General features: G+C 51.6%; 2 protein-coding genes across 2 annotated transcripts in view; one reads left to right on the top strand and one right to left on the bottom strand.

Annotated features, from left to right (window-relative positions):
• The first annotated feature begins 203 nt into the window (after window positions 1–203).
• Window positions 204–15,671, top strand: AGMAT (agmatinase). The gene is made up of 7 exons (XM_060258942.1): window positions 204–747; window positions 3,432–3,634; window positions 10,716–10,764; window positions 11,022–11,217; window positions 12,814–12,993; window positions 14,397–14,481; window positions 14,766–15,671. Exons 1-7 carry the CDS (start codon window positions 338–340, stop codon window positions 14,837–14,839), a joined length of 1,197 nt encoding a protein of 398 aa, XP_060114925.1. The 5' UTR covers window positions 204–337; the 3' UTR covers window positions 14,840–15,671.
• The window catches only part of DNAJC16 (DnaJ heat shock protein family (Hsp40) member C16), a 43,789-nt gene continuing 38,831 nt past the window's right edge, over window positions 15,642–20,599 (bottom strand). The window contains exon 15 of the mRNA XM_060258941.1: window positions 15,642–20,094. Coding sequence (XP_060114924.1) covers window positions 19,707–20,094 — 388 coding nt within the window. The 3' untranslated portion in view covers window positions 15,642–19,706. The remainder of the gene's footprint in view (window positions 20,095–20,599) is intronic.

Raw genomic sequence — 20,599 nt, 5'->3', positions numbered from 1 at the left:
CAATCGGACACAGCTTTTTAACTGCAGCTGCTTCATGTGACAGTTTTGGGATCCCACAGGGGGGGGGGGGAGGAATACAGAGGCGTTTCCAAAGCGAATCACAAGAGAGAGCAAATGAAGAGAAATGATTGGTGCTCATTGGTTGAAAGTCCTGGACCTGGAGTCTTGGCATAAAAGTTCTTGTGTACAACCGTTCTGCCCTTTGAACCTGTCAAAGAGGAGACAAACGAGCAAGTGGTGGCGCAGGCAGCATTTCGCTCCTGGGAGGGACAACTGTGCCTTTAAAACTGTCGAGCAGTTACTGCTTGACTACCTAATCCTACCACTGCCCTGCCAAATGGAGGCCCTCTGTTTGTTGGGGCGCAAAGCTCCGTTTCGGATGCTGGTTTGTAAAAAGAGCTCCTTCCTCGGCACTCAGAGGCTCTCTGGAGCTTCCCTGGCAGGCAGGCTTGAGTCTCCCCACAGCCATGCTAGCCAGCAAGTCAGGGCTGCAGCTGGTTCAGCCTGGCCTGCCCCCTTTCCCAGAGCCTGCAGTGGACTCCGCTTGAAAAGCATCTCCTCCAAGAGGTTTGCCCTGCAACGCTGCTTCTCTGACTTCAATGTACCTCCCAGTGCTCATTCTGTGGCTAGACCGGTGGGGATATGTTCTCTCTTCAAGCTCCCCATCCGGACCTCGGCGGAGGGTCTTGATGCTGCTTTTGTGGGGGTCCCCCTGGACACAGGCACCTCCAACCGTCCCGGGGCCAGGTAAGCATGGGATGTCGTACTGGGCATGGGGGACATAGAACATGAAACTGCCTTATAATGGAAGACCTTTGGTCCATCAGGGTCAGTCTTGCCTACTCAGACTAGCACTCATGGGAGATGCCGGGGATTGAACCTGGGACATTTTGCACGCAAAGCAGATGGCCTGCCACTGAGCCACAGCCTCTAAAGATGCCAATCCCTAGCTGGGGATCCCCTGGTTTGGAGGCCCTCCTCCCACTTCAGGGTTATCAGAAACTGTGTGGAGGGGTTGAATATGGAGACTAGTTCCCATATGGTAAAATGAATTGATCTATGATTATCTGGGGGGCTGTGTTTTGAGACAGAGGCACCAAATTTCCAGCATAGTACCTGGTGCCTCTCCTCAAAAAACCCTCCAAGCTTCAAAAAAATTGAACCGGGGGTTCCAAATCTACGAGCTCCGAAAGAAAGTGCTCCTATCCTATATTTCCTATGGAGGGGAAGCATTTAAAAGTAACGTGGTCCCTTGAAATGCGATGGCTGGAACTCCTTTTGGAGTTCAATAACCTCGCTCCCGGCTCCACCCCCAAAGTCCCCAGATTTCTTGAGGTGGATCTGGCAACCCTACTCTCCATTAATGTTTGCTCAGAGAGATGTGGACCCGGGGATCCACCCTGAGCTCACCTGTGGAACCCGCAGAAAAATACCACCTATAACCAAATACTTGAAACCAGCAAGGAGGATCTATGTGTGTTCATACGTGCAGGTGAAATGGGTTCGTTATCTTGTGCTTGTGGCCTTCCCTGGATCAGCAAGATGAAAAATGTTGATGCGGTCGGAACAGCTCGTCCCTCGTGTGAGCAATTTATTGTACATGATCGAAAGTGACTGATACTAAACCAGAGGCCTGCAGCCCCTGGCTCTGTAACCAAATGCGGTTCAGCACAGAACCAAATACAGCTTTCTGAAAAGAAAAGTAGATCTTTAAGGCATGTTGGAGCAGTAGGTGGGGATGCTTTTTTTTAATCTCTTTGTTTTTTTTACCTCCCCCTCCCATGGCGCAGAGAGTTAAAGCTGCAGTCCTAAGCTCTGCTCACGACCTGAGTTCGATCCCCGGCGGGAAGCTGGGTTTTCAGGTAGCCGGCTCAAGGTTGACTCATCCTTCCGAGGTCGGTAAAATGAGTACCCAGCTTGCTGGGGGGAAAGTGTAGATGACTGGGGAAGGCAATGGCAAACCACCCCGTAAAAAAGTCTGCTGTGAAAATATTGTGAAAGCAACGTCACCCCAGAGTCGGAAACGACTGGTGCTTGCACAGGGGACTTTTCCTTTCCCCATGTACATCGCGCTTCCCACAGTTCCCGCCATCCCCGCCCAGGAGCCAGAGGAGAGTGCCCTCTTTTATTTCTTAGTTACCCCACCTCTCTTTCAAAATAACACCGCTGGAAGGGGGGCTGCCTCAGGCCTCCTGTAAAGCACCACCACCAACTGGGGATGCTTATTTGCAAGCTGCTCTTGAGAGCTTCCAGTCTCTTACTGGAGTCTGGCCTCCATTTTCAGCTGTTTGTTACCATATCAACAAAAATGGTGGCCAAATTCTCACAAGAGAGGAAGTAGCCTTTTGGTTACTGTGGTAAAAAATCAGGAACTTTGTCTCATGTAGCTTGGCCCTCTCTGTTACATTGTTCCTGGGGCCCTTTCAAACCAGACGTTCTGAATATGGAATTTTTGAAACCAAATTTTCAGTGGTGTGGGAGATTACTGCCTGTCCGAGTAGACAATACTAACCTTGGAATCATAGACTCTGTCATCTAGTCCAACCCTCTGAACAATGCAAGAAATTCATAAATACCTCCCCACACCCACATACACCTCCAGTGACCCCTGTTTCATGCCCTGAAGATGGCAAAAAACCTCCAGGATCCCTGGCAAAACTGGCCTGGAGAAAAATTGCTGCCATTCCCCTGGGTGTGTAAGAAGGGGCCACAAGAAGTAAGTACTAATGCAGTCCTTCCTGCCCTCCTGCTCATGATTTGCCAAGTTCAAAGAATCTGCATTGCTGTCAAATGGCTATCTAACCTCTGTTTAAAAACCTCCGAGAAAGGAGAGCCCACCACCTCCCGAGGAAGCCTGTTCCACTGTGGAACCATTCTAACTGCCAGGAAGTTCTTCCTAATATTTAGCCAAAAACTCTTTTGATTCAATTTCAATGTGCTGGTTCTGGTCCGACCTTCTGGGGCAACAGAAAGAACATACCATCCTCTATATGACACCCCTTCAGCTCTTGGTGGACCAAGGGTCTGATTCAGTATGAGGCATATTCCTGTGTTTCCTTCGTCTGTTTCCCCAGTTAGAAATAGCCCTAGGGAATTGCTGCTTGCCTCACTGGGGGAAAACCCCCTAACTTGTATTGATGACAATACAATACAGGGACAATTAGCAGCTCTGTGGGCCTGTTTCAGGTTGGTAAAACACTGCAGAGGGAAGACTTCCTGCATGTTGCAATCCAAATCTGAATCGAACAGCTACTACGCACCACAGCCTGGTTGCTTCCACTGTACCCACCAGGAAATTCTTGGCATCAACCATATGGCAGAGGAAATGGTCAGGAAGATCCATTTATCTGTGGCAACAACACCGCAATCTGATGCTTCTAGCGAGACCAAAGAGACGGGTCTCACAGGCACGCCTACCCTTTATCTTCCAGGTTTGGCCCTCGCCATATTCGAGCCGAATCAACGATGATGAGGCTATTCAACCCGAGCACTGGAGCTGATCCCTATCATTCTCTGATGGTCGCTGATATTGGAGACGTGAACGTCAACCTGTATGACTTGAAGGACAGCTGCAGGCAAATCCGAGAAGCCTTCCAGAAGATCGTGGCGGGTGGCTGCATCCCCCTCACGATGGGTAAGTAAGGGCACTGGCTGGAAATGGATCAGATAGCCATGCAGATACCTTGGAAACAGAACTGCCCATCTTGACAATGTCTCCAGTGGGGTTGCCAACCTCCAGGTGGGGCCTAGATATCTCCTGGAATTACAACTGATCCCCAGGACACAGAGATCAGTTCCCCTAAAAAAAAAATGACTGCTTTGGGTGAATGACTATGGCATTCCAGCCCGCTGAAGTCCCTCCTTTCCCCAAATCTTGCCTTTCCTGGCTCTTCCCCTCCAAATCTGTAGGGATTTCCCAGCCCAGAGCTGGGAACTCTAGCACTGCAGGGTAATCTCTATTTGATTCAGAGTCAGAAATAACTGGTGCTTGCACAGGGGACTTTTACCTTTTATTCAGTGCTAATGTGAGTTCAGGAGACTGAATGATAAGGTTGTCTATCTCCAGGTGAGGGCAGGGAATCCCCTGGTTTGGAGGCCCTTCCCCCTCTTCAGGGTCATCAGAAAGCAAGGGGGGGGAGGAAAATGTCTGCTGGGCACTCCATTATTCCCTACGGAGACAGATTCCCGTAGTGAATAATGGAGAATTGATCCATGAGTATCTGGAGTTCTGGAGGGGCCTGTCTTTGAGGTAGAGATACCAGATTTGCAGCATAGCATCCAGTGCCTCTCCTCAAAACACCCTCCAAGTTTCAAAAAGATTGGACCAGGGGGTCCAATTCTATGAGCTCCAAAAAAGGTGCCACATCCTTCATTATTTCCAATGGAGGGAAGGCATTTAAAAGGTGTGTGGTCCTTTTAAATGTGATGGCCAGAACTCCCTTTGGAGTTCAATCATGCTTGTCACACCCTTGCTCCTGGCTCCACCCCCAAAGTCCCTATTTCTTGAATTTGACCTGGCAACTCTATTGAATGAGCAGGGCCCAAATAGATGTGACATCTAACTGAAGAAGAAAAAGAAGAACTGCAGATTTATACCCCGCCCTTCTCTTTGAATCAGAGACTCAGAGCGGCTTACAATCTCTTATATCTTTTCCCCTCACAACAGACACCCTGTGAGGTGGGTGGGGCTGAGAGGGCTCTCACAGCAGCTGCCCTTTCAAGGACAACCTCTGCAAGAGCTATGGCTAACCCAAGGCCATTCCAGCAGGTGGAAGTGGAGGAGTGGGGAATCAAACCTGGATCTCCCAGATAACAGTCCACACACTTAACCACTACACCAAACTGATGGCCACCTTGGGAACTTACAGTCATATGACAGCTGCAATGGCCCATGGGAACTCAGTCCTGGTGCACCAAAGGACAGAGACATTAGCGTGGGGGAGCAGAGGAGGGGTTTCAGCCCCAGATACCCACAGATCAATTCTCCATTATACCCTATGGGAATCGGTCTCCATAGGGAATAATGGAGTGCCCAACAGACATTTCCCTCCCCCCCGCCCCCGCTGCTTTCTGATGATCCTGAAGCAGGGAGAAGGCCTCCAAACCAGTGGGTCCCCTGCCCCTGTCACGAGCTGGGGCTGAGTCAGGCAAAGTCCAGGGGCAGTCCAAGGTCAGCAACTCGTGAGCAAGGAGGGTCCAAGGCGCCAAAACAGAATCGTAATCCAGGTATCACAGGTCAGAGGTTCAGAAGCCGAAGTCAGGGTTTCCAGAGGTCCAAGCCAAAGTCAGGAATCCAAAAGCCAAAGTCAAGAGCCGGAGTGGATGCTAGGATGTCAGGTATGTGACTAGTTGCTTCCACAAAGCCTCCTCCCAAAGCCCACAGCTATATAGCCCTCTGCTGCCTGTTGCTCATTTGGGCTAATTGCTGTCTCAGAGCAGCAGCCAGGATCCTGCCGAAACTTAAGCATCCTCACACTTAGAAGGGCCAGAATCCTTTCACCACTCAGGGCTCAGGGAGCGTCTTGCTTGTGAGCGTGCCGCCCTCCTCCGATCCCTGAGGTCCTGACGAAGGCGGTCACGCACACGAGCCACCCGAGAGGGCGAGGCAGGGGGGCTTGGATCTTCTTCAGCAGGAGGCAGGGGCACTGGTGCAGGTGGCAGGGGCACAGTTCCTTCTGCAGGCTCTGCAGGCTCGGTTTCTTCTGCAGGGTCCCCAGCACCCATGACACTATCCCCCCCCCCAGGGCCCCCCTCCGTCGAGGGGCCTGGGAGGTCGGGGTGGTCGCTGTGGAATCGTTGCACCAAGTCCGGGGCATGAAGATTGTCCACAGGTTCCCAGGACCGGTCTTCTGGGCCGTATCCCTCCCAGTCCACAAGGTACTGGAGGCCTCCACGATGGTACCGGGAGTCCAGAATCTGGCGCACCTCATATTCTTCCTCGTCATCCACCAACACCGGTGGTGGCGGCGGTGGGGAAGGAGGCCGAGCTGGGTCAGGGGGTGCAGCTGGAACAAGGAGGGAGCGATGGAACACAGGGTGAATGCGGAGGTGGGGTGGCAACTGGAGCCTGAAGGCGATGGGGTTTATTTGTTCTACGACGGGGTAGGGTCCAATGAACCGTGCATCCAGCTTGTGAGACCGACCAGGCCGGCGCAGGTAGCGAGTTGAGAGCCACACCTGATCCCCCGGCTGCACTGGAGGGCCTTCTTGCCTCTTTCGGTCCGCAGCCCGTTTATATGCCTCCTTGGCCTGCTGTAGCTGCTCTCGGAGCAAGTCTTGGCTGGCGCGGAGTTCTTGCAGGTAGGCATCGACGGCGGGGACATTCGTGGGTGGTAGGATTGCCGGGAAGAACCGAGGGTGGTACCCGTAGGTTGCAGCAAACGGGGTCATTTGGGTGGATGAATGGACCGCATTGTTGTATGCAAACTCCGCTAGGGGCAATAGAGTGGTCCAGTCATCCTGCTGGTAACAGGTGTAACAGCGGAGATATTGCTCTAGCGTGGCATTGGTGCGCTCTGTCTGGCCATCTGTCTGTGGGTGGTAGGCTGAGGACAGGTGCACTCGAGTACCCAGGCTGGAATGGAGGGCTTGCCAGAACCGAGAGGAGAACTGAGGGCCCCGATCGGAGATCAGATGGGCTGGGAGTCCGTGCAGACGAAAGATGTGTTGCAGGTAAAGCTGGGCCGTCTCTTGAGCTGTGGGAAGTTTCGGGCACGGAACAAAGTGGGCCATCTTGGTAAATAGGTCGACGACCACCCAGATACAAGTCTGACCCTTGGAGCGCGGAAGTTCCGTGATGAAGTCCATCGAGATGGTCTCCCAGGGTCCTGAAGATGTGGGCAAGGGCTGTAGCAACCCTGAGGGTTTGGCTGGGATGTCTTTGGCCCGTCGGCAGACGTCACAGGAGCTGACATAACGGGCAACGTCAGCGCGAACTCGTGGCCACCAGAATTCCCTTGTCAGCAAGTGGGTGGTCTTATGCTGTCCAAAGTGCCCGGCGGGTAACGAGTCGTGGGTCAGGCGTAGCACTTCTGCTCGCAAGGGCCCGGGCGGCACATAGAGGCGTGCTGGGCAGGATTGCGGGAGTAAATTAGGATGTCATCCAGGTATATGATCGCGAAGCGGTCGAGCAGGTCCCGGAATATGTCGTTCATGAACCTCTGGAAGACAGCGGGGGCATTGGTCAATCCGAAGGGCATCACCAGGTGCTCGTACTGCCCGTATCGGGTCCCAAACGCGGTCTTCCACTCGTCTCCGGGCCGTATGCGCACCAAATTGTACGCTCCACGGAGGTCCAGCTTGGTGTAAATCTGGGCCCCCTTTAAGCGATCCAAGAGTTCAGGGATCAGTGGTAGAGGGTACCGGTCGCGGATGGTGATCTTGTTCAGGGCCCGGTAGTCATTGCACAGCCGCAGCTCCCCACTTTTCTTCTTCACGAAGAGGACTGGAGCAGACAGGGGAGAGGTTGAGGGTCGGATGAATCCGCGTTTCAGGTTCTTGTCCAGGTAGTCTCGCAGAGCTGCCAACTCAGGCTCCGACATCGGGTACAGACGCCCCACCGGGAGTGGTGCCCCAGGTACTAGGTCAATGGCACAGTCATAGGGCCGGTGAGGGGGAAGCTGATCCGCTCCTGTCTCTTCGAAGACATCGGCGAAGTCCGCATACTTCTGAGGGAGCTGAGGACCACCACTCGGGATGCCGGCTGCTAGAGTGGTGGGAGGAGTCAGATGGGGGCATGGGTCTCGGAGACGTAGTTCCTGCTGGGCCCAGTCCACGATGGGGTTGTGCAGCTTCAGCCAGGAAAGGCCCAGAATCAGCGGGAAGCGAGGCATGCGGGCGACATTAAACTGCAGCTGTTCTTGGTGCTGCTGGACGTGGAAGGTGATGGGGCAGGTCTCCTGGGTGACGGGGCCAGAACGGAGGAGGCGCCCGTCGATAGCCTCCACCAGCGTTGGAGTCTCTTTTGTCTGCACTGGTATCTGGTGCTGCTTTACAAAGGCAGCATCTACAAAACAGTGGGCCGCTCCCGAGTCCAGCATGGCATATACAAACAGCCAGCGTTCATCAGGCAGACGGAGTTTGACTGGTAGCAGGAATGGGCCCGGGGTATCAGTCTGCTGTTCGGAGGACCCAGCTAGTCGCCCCAGGCTGGAGGGCCCACTTACGCCTGGGGCTGCTCTTTTGGCGGCGGTGGCAACGAGGGTCCGGGTATCCGACGCTTAGCAGGGCAGCCAGAGGCATAGTGGCCTGCCGTACCGCAGTAAAGGCACAGATTCTGCGTGCGGCGTCTGGCCTTTTCTTCTGGAGTCAGGCGGGGTCGAGCAGCTCCAAGCTGCATAGGCTCCTCCTCGGCTCTGGTGCTAACTGGGGATGGGCGAGGAGCCAAGTGGCACGGCGCAGGGAGCTGGCGCCCTCTGGTCTTGGCTTGGCGGCGACTTTCCAGGCGGCCATCAATGCGGAGGCAGAGGGTGATAAGTCCTTGGAGCGTGGGTGGCGACTCCACCCTGGCCAGTTCATCCAGGACTTCCTCTGCCAGCCCCTCGGTAAACTGGTCCATCTGGGCAGCCTCATTCCACGCCAAGTCTTGGGCCAGGAGCTTGAATTCGGTGGCATACTGAGCCACTGAGGATTTGCCTTGTTTCAGCGCCCTGATCTTCCGGTTGGCTGTGGCTGCTTGGACTGGGTTTGAGAAGGCAGCAGACAGGTGGGCCTCAAACCCCTGGTAATCAGTCAGCAGGGGAGAGGACGCAACCAGCAAGGGTGTGGCCCATTTGGCCGCCTGCCCCTTTAACAGGCTGATGATGAAACACACCTTTGTTTTGTCGTTGGGGAAGTCCCGAGCTCTTAGTTCGAAGTACAGCCGGCACTGCGCTAGGAAAGCAGGAAATTCTTCCACGGCACCCCCAAATCTGTCAGGTGGGGGAACTGGGCACTTGGCTGGAGCACTGGCCACAGGTTGTTGCTGCAAGTGTACTACTGCCTGTGTCAGCTGCTGTACCTGGGCTTGGAGCGCAGCCAGTAGTCCTGTGGTTCCACTTGCTTCAGCATCCATCCTGTGGAATGGGTGTTGGTTGTGGGTGGAAGCAATCTGTCACGAGCTGGGGCTGAGTCAGGCAAAGTCCAGGGGCAGTCCAAGGTCAGCAACTCGTGAGCAAGGAGGGTCCAAGGCGCCAAAACAGAATCGTAATCCAGGTATCACAGGTCAGAGGTTCAGAAGCCGAAGTCAGGGTTTCCAGAGGTCCAAGCCAAAGTCAGGAATCCAAAAGCCAAAGTCAAGAGCCGGAGTGGATGCTAGGATGTCAGGTATGTGACTAGTTGCTTCCACAAAGCCTCCTCCCAAAGCCCACAGCTATATAGCCCTCTGCTGCCTGTTGCTCATTTGGGCTAATTGCTGTCTCAGAGCAGCAGCCAGGATCCTGCCGAAACTTAAGCATCCTCACACTTAGAAGGGCCAGAATCCTTTCACCACTCAGGGCTCAGGGAGCGTCTTGCTTGTGAGCGTGCCGCCCTCCTCCGATCCCTGAGGTCCTGACGAAGGCGGTCACGCACACGAGCCACCCGAGAGGGCGAGGCAGGGGGGCTTGGATCTTCTTCAGCAGGAGGCAGGGGCACTGGTGCAGGTGGCAGGGGCACAGTTCCTTCTGCAGGCTCTGCAGGCTCGGTTTCTTCTGCAGGGTCCCCAGCACCCATGACAGCCCCCAACTGGGGATTGGCAATCCTGGAAACTAAGCAGGGTTGGCCCTGGTTAGTATTTAGATGGGAGACCCCCGAGGAAGTCCAGAGTCACCTACGAACTCTTGTTGCCTTGAAAAACCTGCAGGGTCACTGCATGTCAGCTGCAATTTGAGGGCAATAAAAATAAAGCTAGGAAGGGATCCAGGCCCTGCTTGTTTGTAACTAGGTGGAGGCTGCGGGAGCAGCGCGTCCACCCAAATCTGCCAGACACACTCTCTCCTGGCCCCCCAAGCCTCCTCCCCTCTTATTCAAGCTTCATTAATTAAATTAGCATCCCACCCCCGCCCCTCTAGAAACAAAATCCTAGACCAGGGGTGGCCAAACTTGCTTAACGTAAGAGCCACAATGAATAAACGTCAGACATTTGAGAGCCGCAAGACATGAATGTCAGATGTTTGAGAGCCACAAGGCAGGAAGAAAGGGTGGGTAAGAAAGGTGGAAAGGAAGCAAATAGATGGGGGGGAGGGAAGGAGAAGTGGAAAGAAAGAAACTTTAACTTTAAACGCATTCTCCAAGCTGCCGGGTCTCATCAGATCTCAGAAACTAAGCAGGGTTGGCCCTGGTTAGTATTTAGATGGGAGACCCCCAAGGAAGTCCAGAGTCACCTGTGAACACCTGTTGCCTTGAAAAACCTGCAGGGTCACCGTATGTCAGCTGCAACTTGAGGGCAATAAAATAAAGCTAGGAAGGGATCGAGGCCCTGCTTGTTTGTAACTAGGTGGAGGCTGTGGGGGCAGCCCCCTCCCAATGTGAATGTGAATTTACTCTCCAGTGACCAGCCCTTTCACATGTTGGTAGATTTACTAGCTCAAAACGAAAAGCAATTTCCAGAGACAAATGCCTTCTCCAAGCTGGCCAGAGGGGTGGCGGGGCTTCAAGAGATACATCTGAAAGAGCCACGGGTGGTTCCCGAGTCACAGTTCGGCCACCCCTGTCCTAGACACAGGGCTGCTTTTTTCACATCATCTTTTCTCTTGCAGGTGGAGACCACACGATCACATACCCCATCCTGCAGGCCATTGCTGAAAAGTGAGTCACAGTGAGGGGCAGCCACTTCGTAGCGATGGGCTCAAGATGCACAGCATTGCATTAAAAGGAGAAAGGGATCTGGGGCTCCATCAGTCCTTCTCAGGACCCAAGACTGTGCATTCAGTGGCTCACCGTTATTCAGCCACACATGGTTATGTATCCCCCCCCCATCCACATTATTTAGGGAGGCAGAAAGGTGACACTTGGTGGTCAGTTGTCTCTTAATTGCCCCTGGTATCTCTCTTACCATCTCTTAGGCATGGCCCTGTGGGGCTGGTGCACGTGGATGCCCACACGGACACAGGAGACCAAGCGCTGGGGGAAAAGATCTACCATGGGACACCGTTCCGACGCTGTGTGGACGAAGGGCTCCTGGACTGCAAACGGGTCACTCAGATTGGGATCCGAGGCTCCTCCTATGCGAGAGATCCTTATCAATATTGCTGGGATCAGGTAATATCTCCCCCAATTATCCTCAAAAAAGGTAAAGGTAGTCCCCTATGCAAGCACCAGTCGTCACAGGGGTGACATCGCATTACGACATTTTCATGGCAGACTTTTTACGGGGTGGTTTGCCATTGCCTTCCCCAGTCATCTACACTTTGCCCCCCCCCCCAGCAAGCGGGACACTCATTTTGCTGACCTCGGAAGGGTTGAAGGCTGAGTCACCCTTGAGCCGGCTACCTGAACCCAGATCAAACTCAGGTCATGAGCAGAGGTTAGGACTGCAGTACTGCAGCTTTACCACTCTGCACCACAGGGCTCTTTTAATTATCCTCACACCATGTTGAATTTTTAGCTCTTTTAGCTCGTTCCAGAAGCTGCACCCTTGTCGTTCTTACAACCCCGAATGTCTCTGAGGTCAGACCAGTACATGAATCTGCCTCCACCCCTGTGTAGTCCTGCCTAGACCCAGCGTTTTTCTCAGTGTCTTCTTTGTGCCTAAGGTTACCATCTTCCAGGTGGGGCCTGGAGATAGGACTGGCTATCTCCATCTATTACAATTGATCTCCAGATGGCCAAGATCTGTCCCCCCTGGAGAAAATGGATGCTTTGGAGAGTGGACTCTATGGCATTATAGCCTGCTGAGGAGCCGCCCCAGGAGCTCCATCGCCAAATCTTAGGGGATTTCCAACTCAAAGTTGGCAACCCTACTCCAGCATCTGTTAGAATCGTCCTCATCATTTCAGGTACGGGTCTTAAACAATGTTCCCTCTAAGCCGCAGAGTCTTGTGAGCAAAAATTCTACTTTAAGAACGACTGACATTAAAGTTGTGAGCTACTGCATAAAATTAGTGTTCTCTGGGGTCATCCTTCCGGAGCGAAGACAAAAACGTGTGAGCTGGAGGCTAAAAATCTGTGAGCTAGCTCGCACCAACTCAGCTTACAGGGAACGCTGGTGTTAAATCTTCCAATGGGACTGACCCTCGTGCACATTTGCAGAACTATTTGAGGTGCCATCAAGTTCTTCTACTTGCTGCAGCTTAGTGAGGCTCGTTTTGAGCTATTAAACCTACCAACATATGAAATGACAGGTCACTGGAGAGTAAATTCACATTCAGGGGAAGTGGGCTTCAGAACAAAGGATGCAGATTCCAGGAGTTTAAGCCAAATATCCTTTCCATCTGTGAAATGATGGAGGGACAGTGCCCTGGCTTCCCAACTGATTACCTGGAACTAGTGCAGGTTAGAAGGGAGAGATTTAGGATTGCATTAGGGTTGGAGAGAGAAGACAAATAGAACATTCCCTCCAATATTACAGCAACCGAGCCTGCCTTTTGCAGCTTCGGCCGAGAGAATTCTCCCAGGAGTCTCCTTCTGGCAACACTGACCAGCAATCCAAGATGGGGAGAAATCTCGGCTTCCTGGAGATTAACACACACACCCCCCCCACCTACTCTTGCTGTATCCTTCTGAGCAAAGATCATGTGCTACATCACGTCTGCTGTGGGCAGGAAGGGTGATTGACCCATGCTACATAGAAGAGCCTCAAGAGACCTCATTGCCAGTGTTTCACTTTAAAGACTTTCGCTTTCTCATTCCCAACAGGGCTTCCGAGTGGTCTTAGCAGAAGACTGCTGGATGAAGTCACTGGTCCCTTTGATGTCCGAAGTGAGGAAGCAGATGGGAGACAGGCCTGTCTATATCAGCTTTGATATCGACGGAATAGACCCTGCCTATGCTCCGGGCACTGGGACACCAGAAATTGCTGGTCTTACTCCTGCCCAGGTAAAAAGACAGACTGCCAATGCAGATATAGAGGCTAGCCATCCTGTATACTGGGGTCCGCAACATGGCCACCCACTGGCATTTTTTCTGGTACCCACCACGTGTTTTGAGAAAGTGGGTGGGGCCAGGTGGGGCTTTTGCCAACAAGGCTTCTGATTGACTGGACATTTGATCAGCTGCATGGATTTTTTAAAATGCTGCTTTGGCAGCAGATGCCACCACCGTACAAGGACCTTCACGGTGTCTGAAGCAGGCCACATTTTGGGCAAAAGCTCATGGGAGAGGAGCTCTGGAAGCTCTGTTGTGCTCTTTCTTTCTTTACCCCCCCCCCCAATATTTGCTTCTGGGCTCCATTGTTCAAACCCCCCCCCCCATGAGAACTTTGCTGAACTCTAAGATTCGACAAACTTGGTAATATTTTCCCCACACAGAAAATGGGGAAATAACCTATAAAGCAGACAGATGGAAATCTTCATCGTGCCGCTGTGGCCACAGAAGAAAGTAATTTTAAAAGTATGATGGGAGTAAGGTTTGATTATGACAGTTATAATTCAGGAAGCATTTTAAGGTAGATGCTGAGCTGGTATAATTTAGCACACCTTTCATGTCAGGGGTGTGTAGAATATGCAAATAAGATGCAGATGCAGGGCTTTTTTGTAGCAGGAACTCCTTTGTGTATTAGGCCACACATCCCTGATGTAGCCAATCCTCCTGGGGCTTACTAAGAACTCTGTAAACTCTTGTAGGATTGGCTGTAAGCTCTTGTAGGGGTGTGTGGCCTAAAAATCCTGCTACAAGAAGAATTGCAGATTTATACCCCGCCCTTCTCTCTGAATCAGAGACTCAGAGCGGCTTACAATCTCCTTTATCTTCTCCCCCCACAACAGACACCCTGTGAAGTGGGTGGGGCTGAGAGGGCTCTCACAGCAGCTGGTCCTTTCAAGGACAACCTCTGTGATAGCTATGGCTAACCCAAGGCCATTCCAGCGGCTGTAAGTGGAGGAGTGGGGAATCAAACCTGGTTCTTCCAGATAAGAGTCCACGTACTTCACCACTACACCAAACTGGCTCTCTCCCCAGGGGCCCCCGGTGCAAATGAATTGTGCCAGTGAGCTCTGGCACCTCTTTTTCTACCCAATGACTCTTGATGTGAAGCTGTGGCCAGCTCCACCTGCTCTGGTGGCCATTTTGTTGCTGTGCTCCCACCATGCGGTGCCAGAAGCCCAAAAGTGCCCCCAGGATCATAAAGGCTGGGTACCCCTGCTTGTATATTCAAGATAAATTCCAAGGGGCTGAATTTGGTCTATGGATGTTGTTGAGGCTGCCTTGTTGGCTCTGAGACTAGACCACCACACCTGACCCTTCCCAGTCTAATAACTCACCTTCCTTTGATTTCAAAACAGGCACTGGAGATCATTCGGGGCTCCCGAGGGCTTAATATCGTTGGCTGCGACCTTGTCGAAGTGGCACCCATGTACGATCTCTCTGGTGAGTGGACAATCCACAGTAATTCATCTTCCACCAGTGTAGGCACGTCACATGCTAAATGCCAGTCCACGGCCTCCAGAACCCCCCTTGCCACAATCTCTGGGCTGGGTATTTGGTCAACGCGCTGAACGAGAACTTTGAAGGTGAATTTCCCCCACTGATGGTCCCTTGCCCTATCCATAGCACTAATATTGGCATATTATAATGCCATTTTGCTAATGCAAGCCAGTAGTAAAATGTTCCAGTCCGTTTATGGGGTTTTCTCTCTCTTTCTCTGCTTACAGGTAACACAGCTCTCTTGGGAGCTAATCTGCTCTTTGAAATGCTGTGCGCCCTCCCTGGAGTGAAGAGGACTTGAGCCATTCCAGGAAGCCTCCCATTCCTGCAGGGGAAACTGCTATCGGCCAGGCAGATGCCTGCATGGAAGCTGGCCTTAGAACTTCACACGGTCCTTGTAACTTTCCTTTTGCTAGCTGCAGCCTCTTCAAACATCCATCACACAAGCCCTGACAATCCCAGTTTTTCAAAATATGACTGTTTCTAGTCCTCAGTGTTGCAGAGAGAAAAAACGGTGAGCAGTCAGCCTTGAGAAACCAATTCTAAGGTTTCTATTGCACTGGTAGTTGCCAACCGCCAGGTCAGGCCTGGAGTTTTCCTGGACTTGCAACTGATTTCCAAGCTAGAGATCACTTCTCACGGCTGCTTTGGAGGGTGAACTCTGTGTCACACTCCACTGAACTTCCTCCCCGGGCTCCACCCTCAAGAGCTCCAGGAATTTCTCAACCCAGAGTTGGCAACCCTAATTGCATTTGGCACAAAATGGACATCCTGAACTTGGGGCCAGCTGCAGAGCCAAGTCCCTTGCTTGCTTGGGAATGGAATATTTCGCACAAAAAAGCAAACAGGAAAGATGTATACCAATCAGGTTTCCTATCTTGCATCATTTGTTTGGGGTACAGGGTATGGAAAAAAAGGGGCAGAGAGCTCCATTATTCCAGAAGGGATTGGGGGATTGATCGGCTGTGTCACTACTGCAATTGTACCAAGAGGCTTCTTTGCCCCACCCCGGAAAGTTAGTTTGGTGGTCCTAGTGCCACAACAGCCTAAGGCAACCTCATGGGTCCAAGAGCCGGGAGTCAGTGTCAAATTCCAAATCGCCATCTGATCACACATTAAAATAGTTTATTTCAGTTGCGAATCTGTCAAGTCTTCAAAGCAAAACAAACAAAATTCAGTGCCTGTTCACAATACCGCCCCCCCGCCCCAGAAAAAAGAAGACAATTTTGCTCAATAAGTTATTTATCCCACCCACCCCGAGTATCAAAAGTGCAAAATGTTCTGCCTTCTCCTCAAACCAATCCCGCCTGGGTAGATTTGGACTAGTTCCTGGCAATGTTTTACAGAAGACCAAAAAAAAGGATGCTTTTAGGCAGCTACAGGGATTATCAGGTCTATGCCAAAGGAAAAGGAAACATCACACACTGAGTCAGACGCTAAACTCAATTTCCCTCCCTCTCTGCCTTTTGAAGAAGTTTCGCTTCAGGTTCAGGGTGGGGGGTTGTATGTTTTGGGACACAGGCAGAGGAAGCACTTTGCTCTTTAGATTGTGTGATACCATTGTCAAGAGGGGGGGGGAGGAATCAGTTCAGCTCAAACGGTGAATTTCTATTAATGGATTTACAAACTTGGCAGAAGTTTACAGACCTTTTGGCAAAAAAGGAAAGTGAGCCTGAGTTCCTAAGTTCCTGGCAGCAGCACTGTACTTTGCAAAGTGGTGGTGGGGAGAGATCTCCTCTCCCCCCACCTCCCTGCCACATTCAGGTTCAAATCAGGCACTGCAAACTGGGCCCCTGAGTCCGCCCCCACCCACACCCCAACCAGACAGAGCGGGGTGGAGTTCTAGCAGGAGCTCCTTTGCATATTAGGCCACACACCCCTGATGTAGCCAATCCTCCAAGAGCTTACAAGGCTCTTTTTTGTAAGCTCTTGGAGGATTGGCTGCATCAGGGGTGTGTGGACTAATATGCAAAGGAGCTCCTGCTAGAATTCCACCCTTGGAATTTACCCATATATGATAAAGCATTGGAGCCAGGGTGCCTGCTCCTTTTGCAAAGCTCCTTGGGCCTCAGCACCCCATAGATGCCTGTCACTAACTCCTGCATCTCTGGCTCAGGTAGTGAGCCAGTAATAAATGGCTGTAGCAGCTGCTGCTGACAGGGCAGAGGTATGTGGGACAGGGCAGAGCAGGGGGGACAGCAGCCCACAGGAGAAAGTCCCCCTAAACTTAAAGCGGGCAGAGATGAGGAAGGGAAGTGAACCCGCCCCGTTAGGTGAAGAGAAGTACCACCTCAAGCAAGGGTTGCATTGGGGCAGCAAGAACCTCCATCTCCCTGCACTGCATCCGACTGGCAGAAGGCAGCTGAGTAGCCAGCTCCCCTCCCTACACTGGTGGGGTCGCAAAGTCACATGCTAAATCTGCTTTCACGATTTTCAGCACTGGGGAGCTTTCCCCCATCCTTCTCCTTGCTGATGCTCTTCCATCTTCAAGGTTCCTCTCTTAGGAAGCTTAAAATTAATTTGGAAGAAAACCAAGCACATCTGGGAACCATTCCTCTTTGCACAGTGGTATCGTTATTGCAGTGCATGCGCTACAAGGTGGGTACAATTCTTTTGCCGGCAGTGCAGCTTATGGCGGACAAACACACACAAATACACACTCATCCCTCTGCCCGAAGACAGCAAGGGGAGGAGGGCTGGCTTTCCTGCCCTAAGGGCACCTGGCTCAATTGCTTCTCAGTAATGCCCATCTGGGCTCTGTTCGTGGGGATCTCTGTAGAGCCAGAATGGCTGGGTACTGTTTCTGCTCTCCTGCGGACTAATGCTCCAAAGCGCTTCTCTCCCTTCCTGAAAGCCATCTTCTTGCTCTCCCAGTTTGGCTGTCAGAAAAGGACAGGCCTGACCTGCTAACAAGGATATTCACTGCTAATGCAGAGGCTGTTCCAGAGCAGATGGTTAAAAACTGCCAGGGAGAATTCTACAGCAAGGCAGCTGCACCACACCGCAGGTATATGTGCTGGGAGCAGCCCTACCCCCTACAAAAAAGTATGATTTCCCACACACTGTGATCACTGAAGAGCAGCTACATCCTGATAAGTGGAAGCAGGGGGGGGGGGGGGGGGGAAGGCAGAGTCCACAAAACCAGCTCAACGGATACAACAGATACCACCATGCCTCTTTGAACGCTAACTGCATAATGGTTGAGAGCTGCCCATTATTATTTTACAGTATTATTTCCCAAAAACTATGGGACGGGAAAGCCACCCCCCTCCAACGGTAGCTGCCGTATCGTTAAAAATCTGGTCTATACCTGTGAGAAAACGAGGTGACAGAATTCTGGACTTCAGACCGCAGGCAGAAAAATGGCCTTTTGAATTAAAAAAGATCTTGCTCTCTATGGGAAGAACTAGCATAGCAGAGAGGGAAAAGCATCCTGCTGCACTAGTCTTCAGAGCATTTTTATTTTACAGGAAAAATCATTCACAAATGCTATTCCCACCCCCACATAGTCTGAAGTGACACAGTCCACTCTCCCAAGCTCATTCTCCTCCCCCTACACACACACAGATGGGTTAGTCCAGCCAATCTACTTGCAAGGATTGAAGCTGTAGAATTCTGGGCTAAGCCACTCCAAGCCCCGGAAGGGAAGTGCTTCAAAGACTCCACATAAAACAAAACAACCTCTACGTGGTGATCTTCCACACCAGCGACACTGTTATATTTCCTCTCCTTTCTCATATGTACAGGACAGATTTCTTTTCTATTTTTTTTTTTTTCAAACATGGAGGAGTGCTCAAAAGCAGAGCAATCTGGAGTATCCTAGTCCAGAATTCCACAACCACCGGCTGTAGAACAGACGCACTGGTTTCTCAGACCAAAGCTAGCCAAAGAAACTGAATTATTCCGAATGGTGAATTTTGTTCAGAAACGATAACCAAGAAGCCATCTCGCAATTCAGTTCAAACAGACATCCAAACCTAGACCACAGGTTCAAAAAGGCTGAAACTGAACAAGCTGTGGGAGGCGGGGGCTACCTTCCCAGCAGGGAAATAAGATTTCTTCAAGGCAGAAAGCTTTTGAAAGCCGGTTAAAGCTAACCTAACTGTTGTGTGAGAGAGAGACACAGAGACAAGAGACAACTGGAAGTTCCTTGATACGACAGAAGGGTGGTTTGATGACTGTCCTAGAGATGAATCATAGCTGTTCTGCGCATGATGTGCGGACAGCCACTCTCGCTAAGGAGTTTTACGTTTTTCCTTCACCTGTTGGGCTCCGATCAGGTGACACGTTACAATCTAAAGACATGGTTTTTAGGGTTACAGCTGTACAAATCTTTAAAATAAAAGACGCTCGGAACGAACGCTTGAAATGGCTGTTTCAGATGCCATTCACGGCCAGGATTACGCCCCTCCCCGCTTTCCCTCCCTACTGATGGCTTAGCTGGTGAATTATGTTTGTGGGTTTTATTGCACAGGGGACCTGGAGGGCATGCAGAGGTGCATTAGCCACCCCTTCCCTTTTCCTAACCCCCTTCAGTCTTTTATAGTACAACGGGAGATACCCCCAAACACATCTCAAATCACTTACCACCACCCAGGGAGGAAAAGGGAGGGGGAAGAAACCACAAGGTAAGAACTCCAGATGCAAGATGCATTGAGCTCTCGCCAGAACAGGCACCACAGAGGAGGGCAGTGCGGCTCAAGACTGCTTTCGAATGAGGTTTCACTTCAGTAAAAACACAAAATCAAATCATTAAAAAAAAAAAGAAGTCAATACACGAAAACAAGCTCTGGTAGCAGCGAAGCTGGAAGTTTCCACCCATGTCGGGGAAAACCCCCAAGGCAGAACCGAGGCAGGCTGGGAAAGCAGGATACGAGTCCATCACTGGCTACGATCCGTCTGTCTTCGGCCTGTGTCGCTCCCAAATAGTGGAACCCTTTGGTACCAGAGTGGGAGCCAGTGCATTTTTTTTTTATTATTACTTCCATCGCTCCTAGGTTGAAAGACACGGGGAAGATGCTTCTAAATTCAACTGGACCCAGAAGAATTTTCTCTAAAAAGCTACCGCCTAGTCGACACGACGTAATTCCCGGAAACGAGATGTTTATGGTTGTCCTCTTTCAGAGTCTGCAGCAGTGATAAGATCTCCCCCCCCCCTTTTTAATTTTTCAGTCTAGTGAAGGCCATGACGGGATATAAAACCGCTGTAAGGAACCCTCCAGGAGTCTCTCCATCCATAAGGACAGCTTGTCGAGTTTGCTTTTGACCGACCTGGGCCGGGGACTGCAAGAGAACTTCACTTGGCTTTCCGCCAGGTCGGGATCGTCGCAGTGCCCCAGGCCGTCTGCGCTCTCCTCCGATTTGCGAGGCTTGAAGAGGCAGAAGTACTTTTTGTGGCCGTTCAGGGCCAGGACGTAGCCCGTGTAGTCCCGCTCCAGGAAGTGTTTATCGTACTGATTGGGGATGGGGGCGGCGTCCTGCGCGAACTCCAGCACGTACTCCAGCCACTCCCGGTGCTTGTCCAGGCTGAGAAAGGAAAAGTGAAGGCAGCTGCTCCTGGAGGGGAAGAGGAGAGAAGAAGGGGTTGATTGGCGGGTCCCCAAGAGGAAAGGCAAGAGAGGAGAAATGCAAGCTCTAAGAGCAAACACACAGAACATGGAGGAAGGCAGGGCTTTTTTGGTAGCAGGAACTCCTTTGCACATTAGGCCGCACACCGCTGATGTAGCCAATCCTCCTGGAGCTTACAATACGCCCTGTACTAAGCTTGGTAAGCTCTTGGAGGACTGGCTACATCTCCAGGGCTTTTTTTTTGTAGAAAAAGCCTAGCAGGAACTCATGTGCATATTGGACCACACCCCATGACATCACCATTGTTTCACATAGGGGTGGTTTTTTTGGTAGAAAAAGCCCAGCAGGGACTCATTTGCACATTACGCCACACCCCCTGATGCCAAGCCAGCCGGAACCGCGTTCTTGTGTGTCCCTGTTAAAAAAAAACAAAACCCTGGCTACATCAGAGGAGTGGGGCCTAATAGGAAAAGGAGTTCCTGCTACCAAAAAA

This window comes from Heteronotia binoei, chromosome 18 (genome assembly GCF_032191835.1).
Source record: "Heteronotia binoei isolate CCM8104 ecotype False Entrance Well chromosome 18, APGP_CSIRO_Hbin_v1, whole genome shotgun sequence".
NCBI classification, from domain to species: domain Eukaryota; kingdom Metazoa; phylum Chordata; class Lepidosauria; order Squamata; family Gekkonidae; genus Heteronotia; species Heteronotia binoei.
The sequence above is the reverse complement of the archived record's forward strand: the minus strand, read 5'-3'. Positions and strand labels throughout refer to the sequence as shown.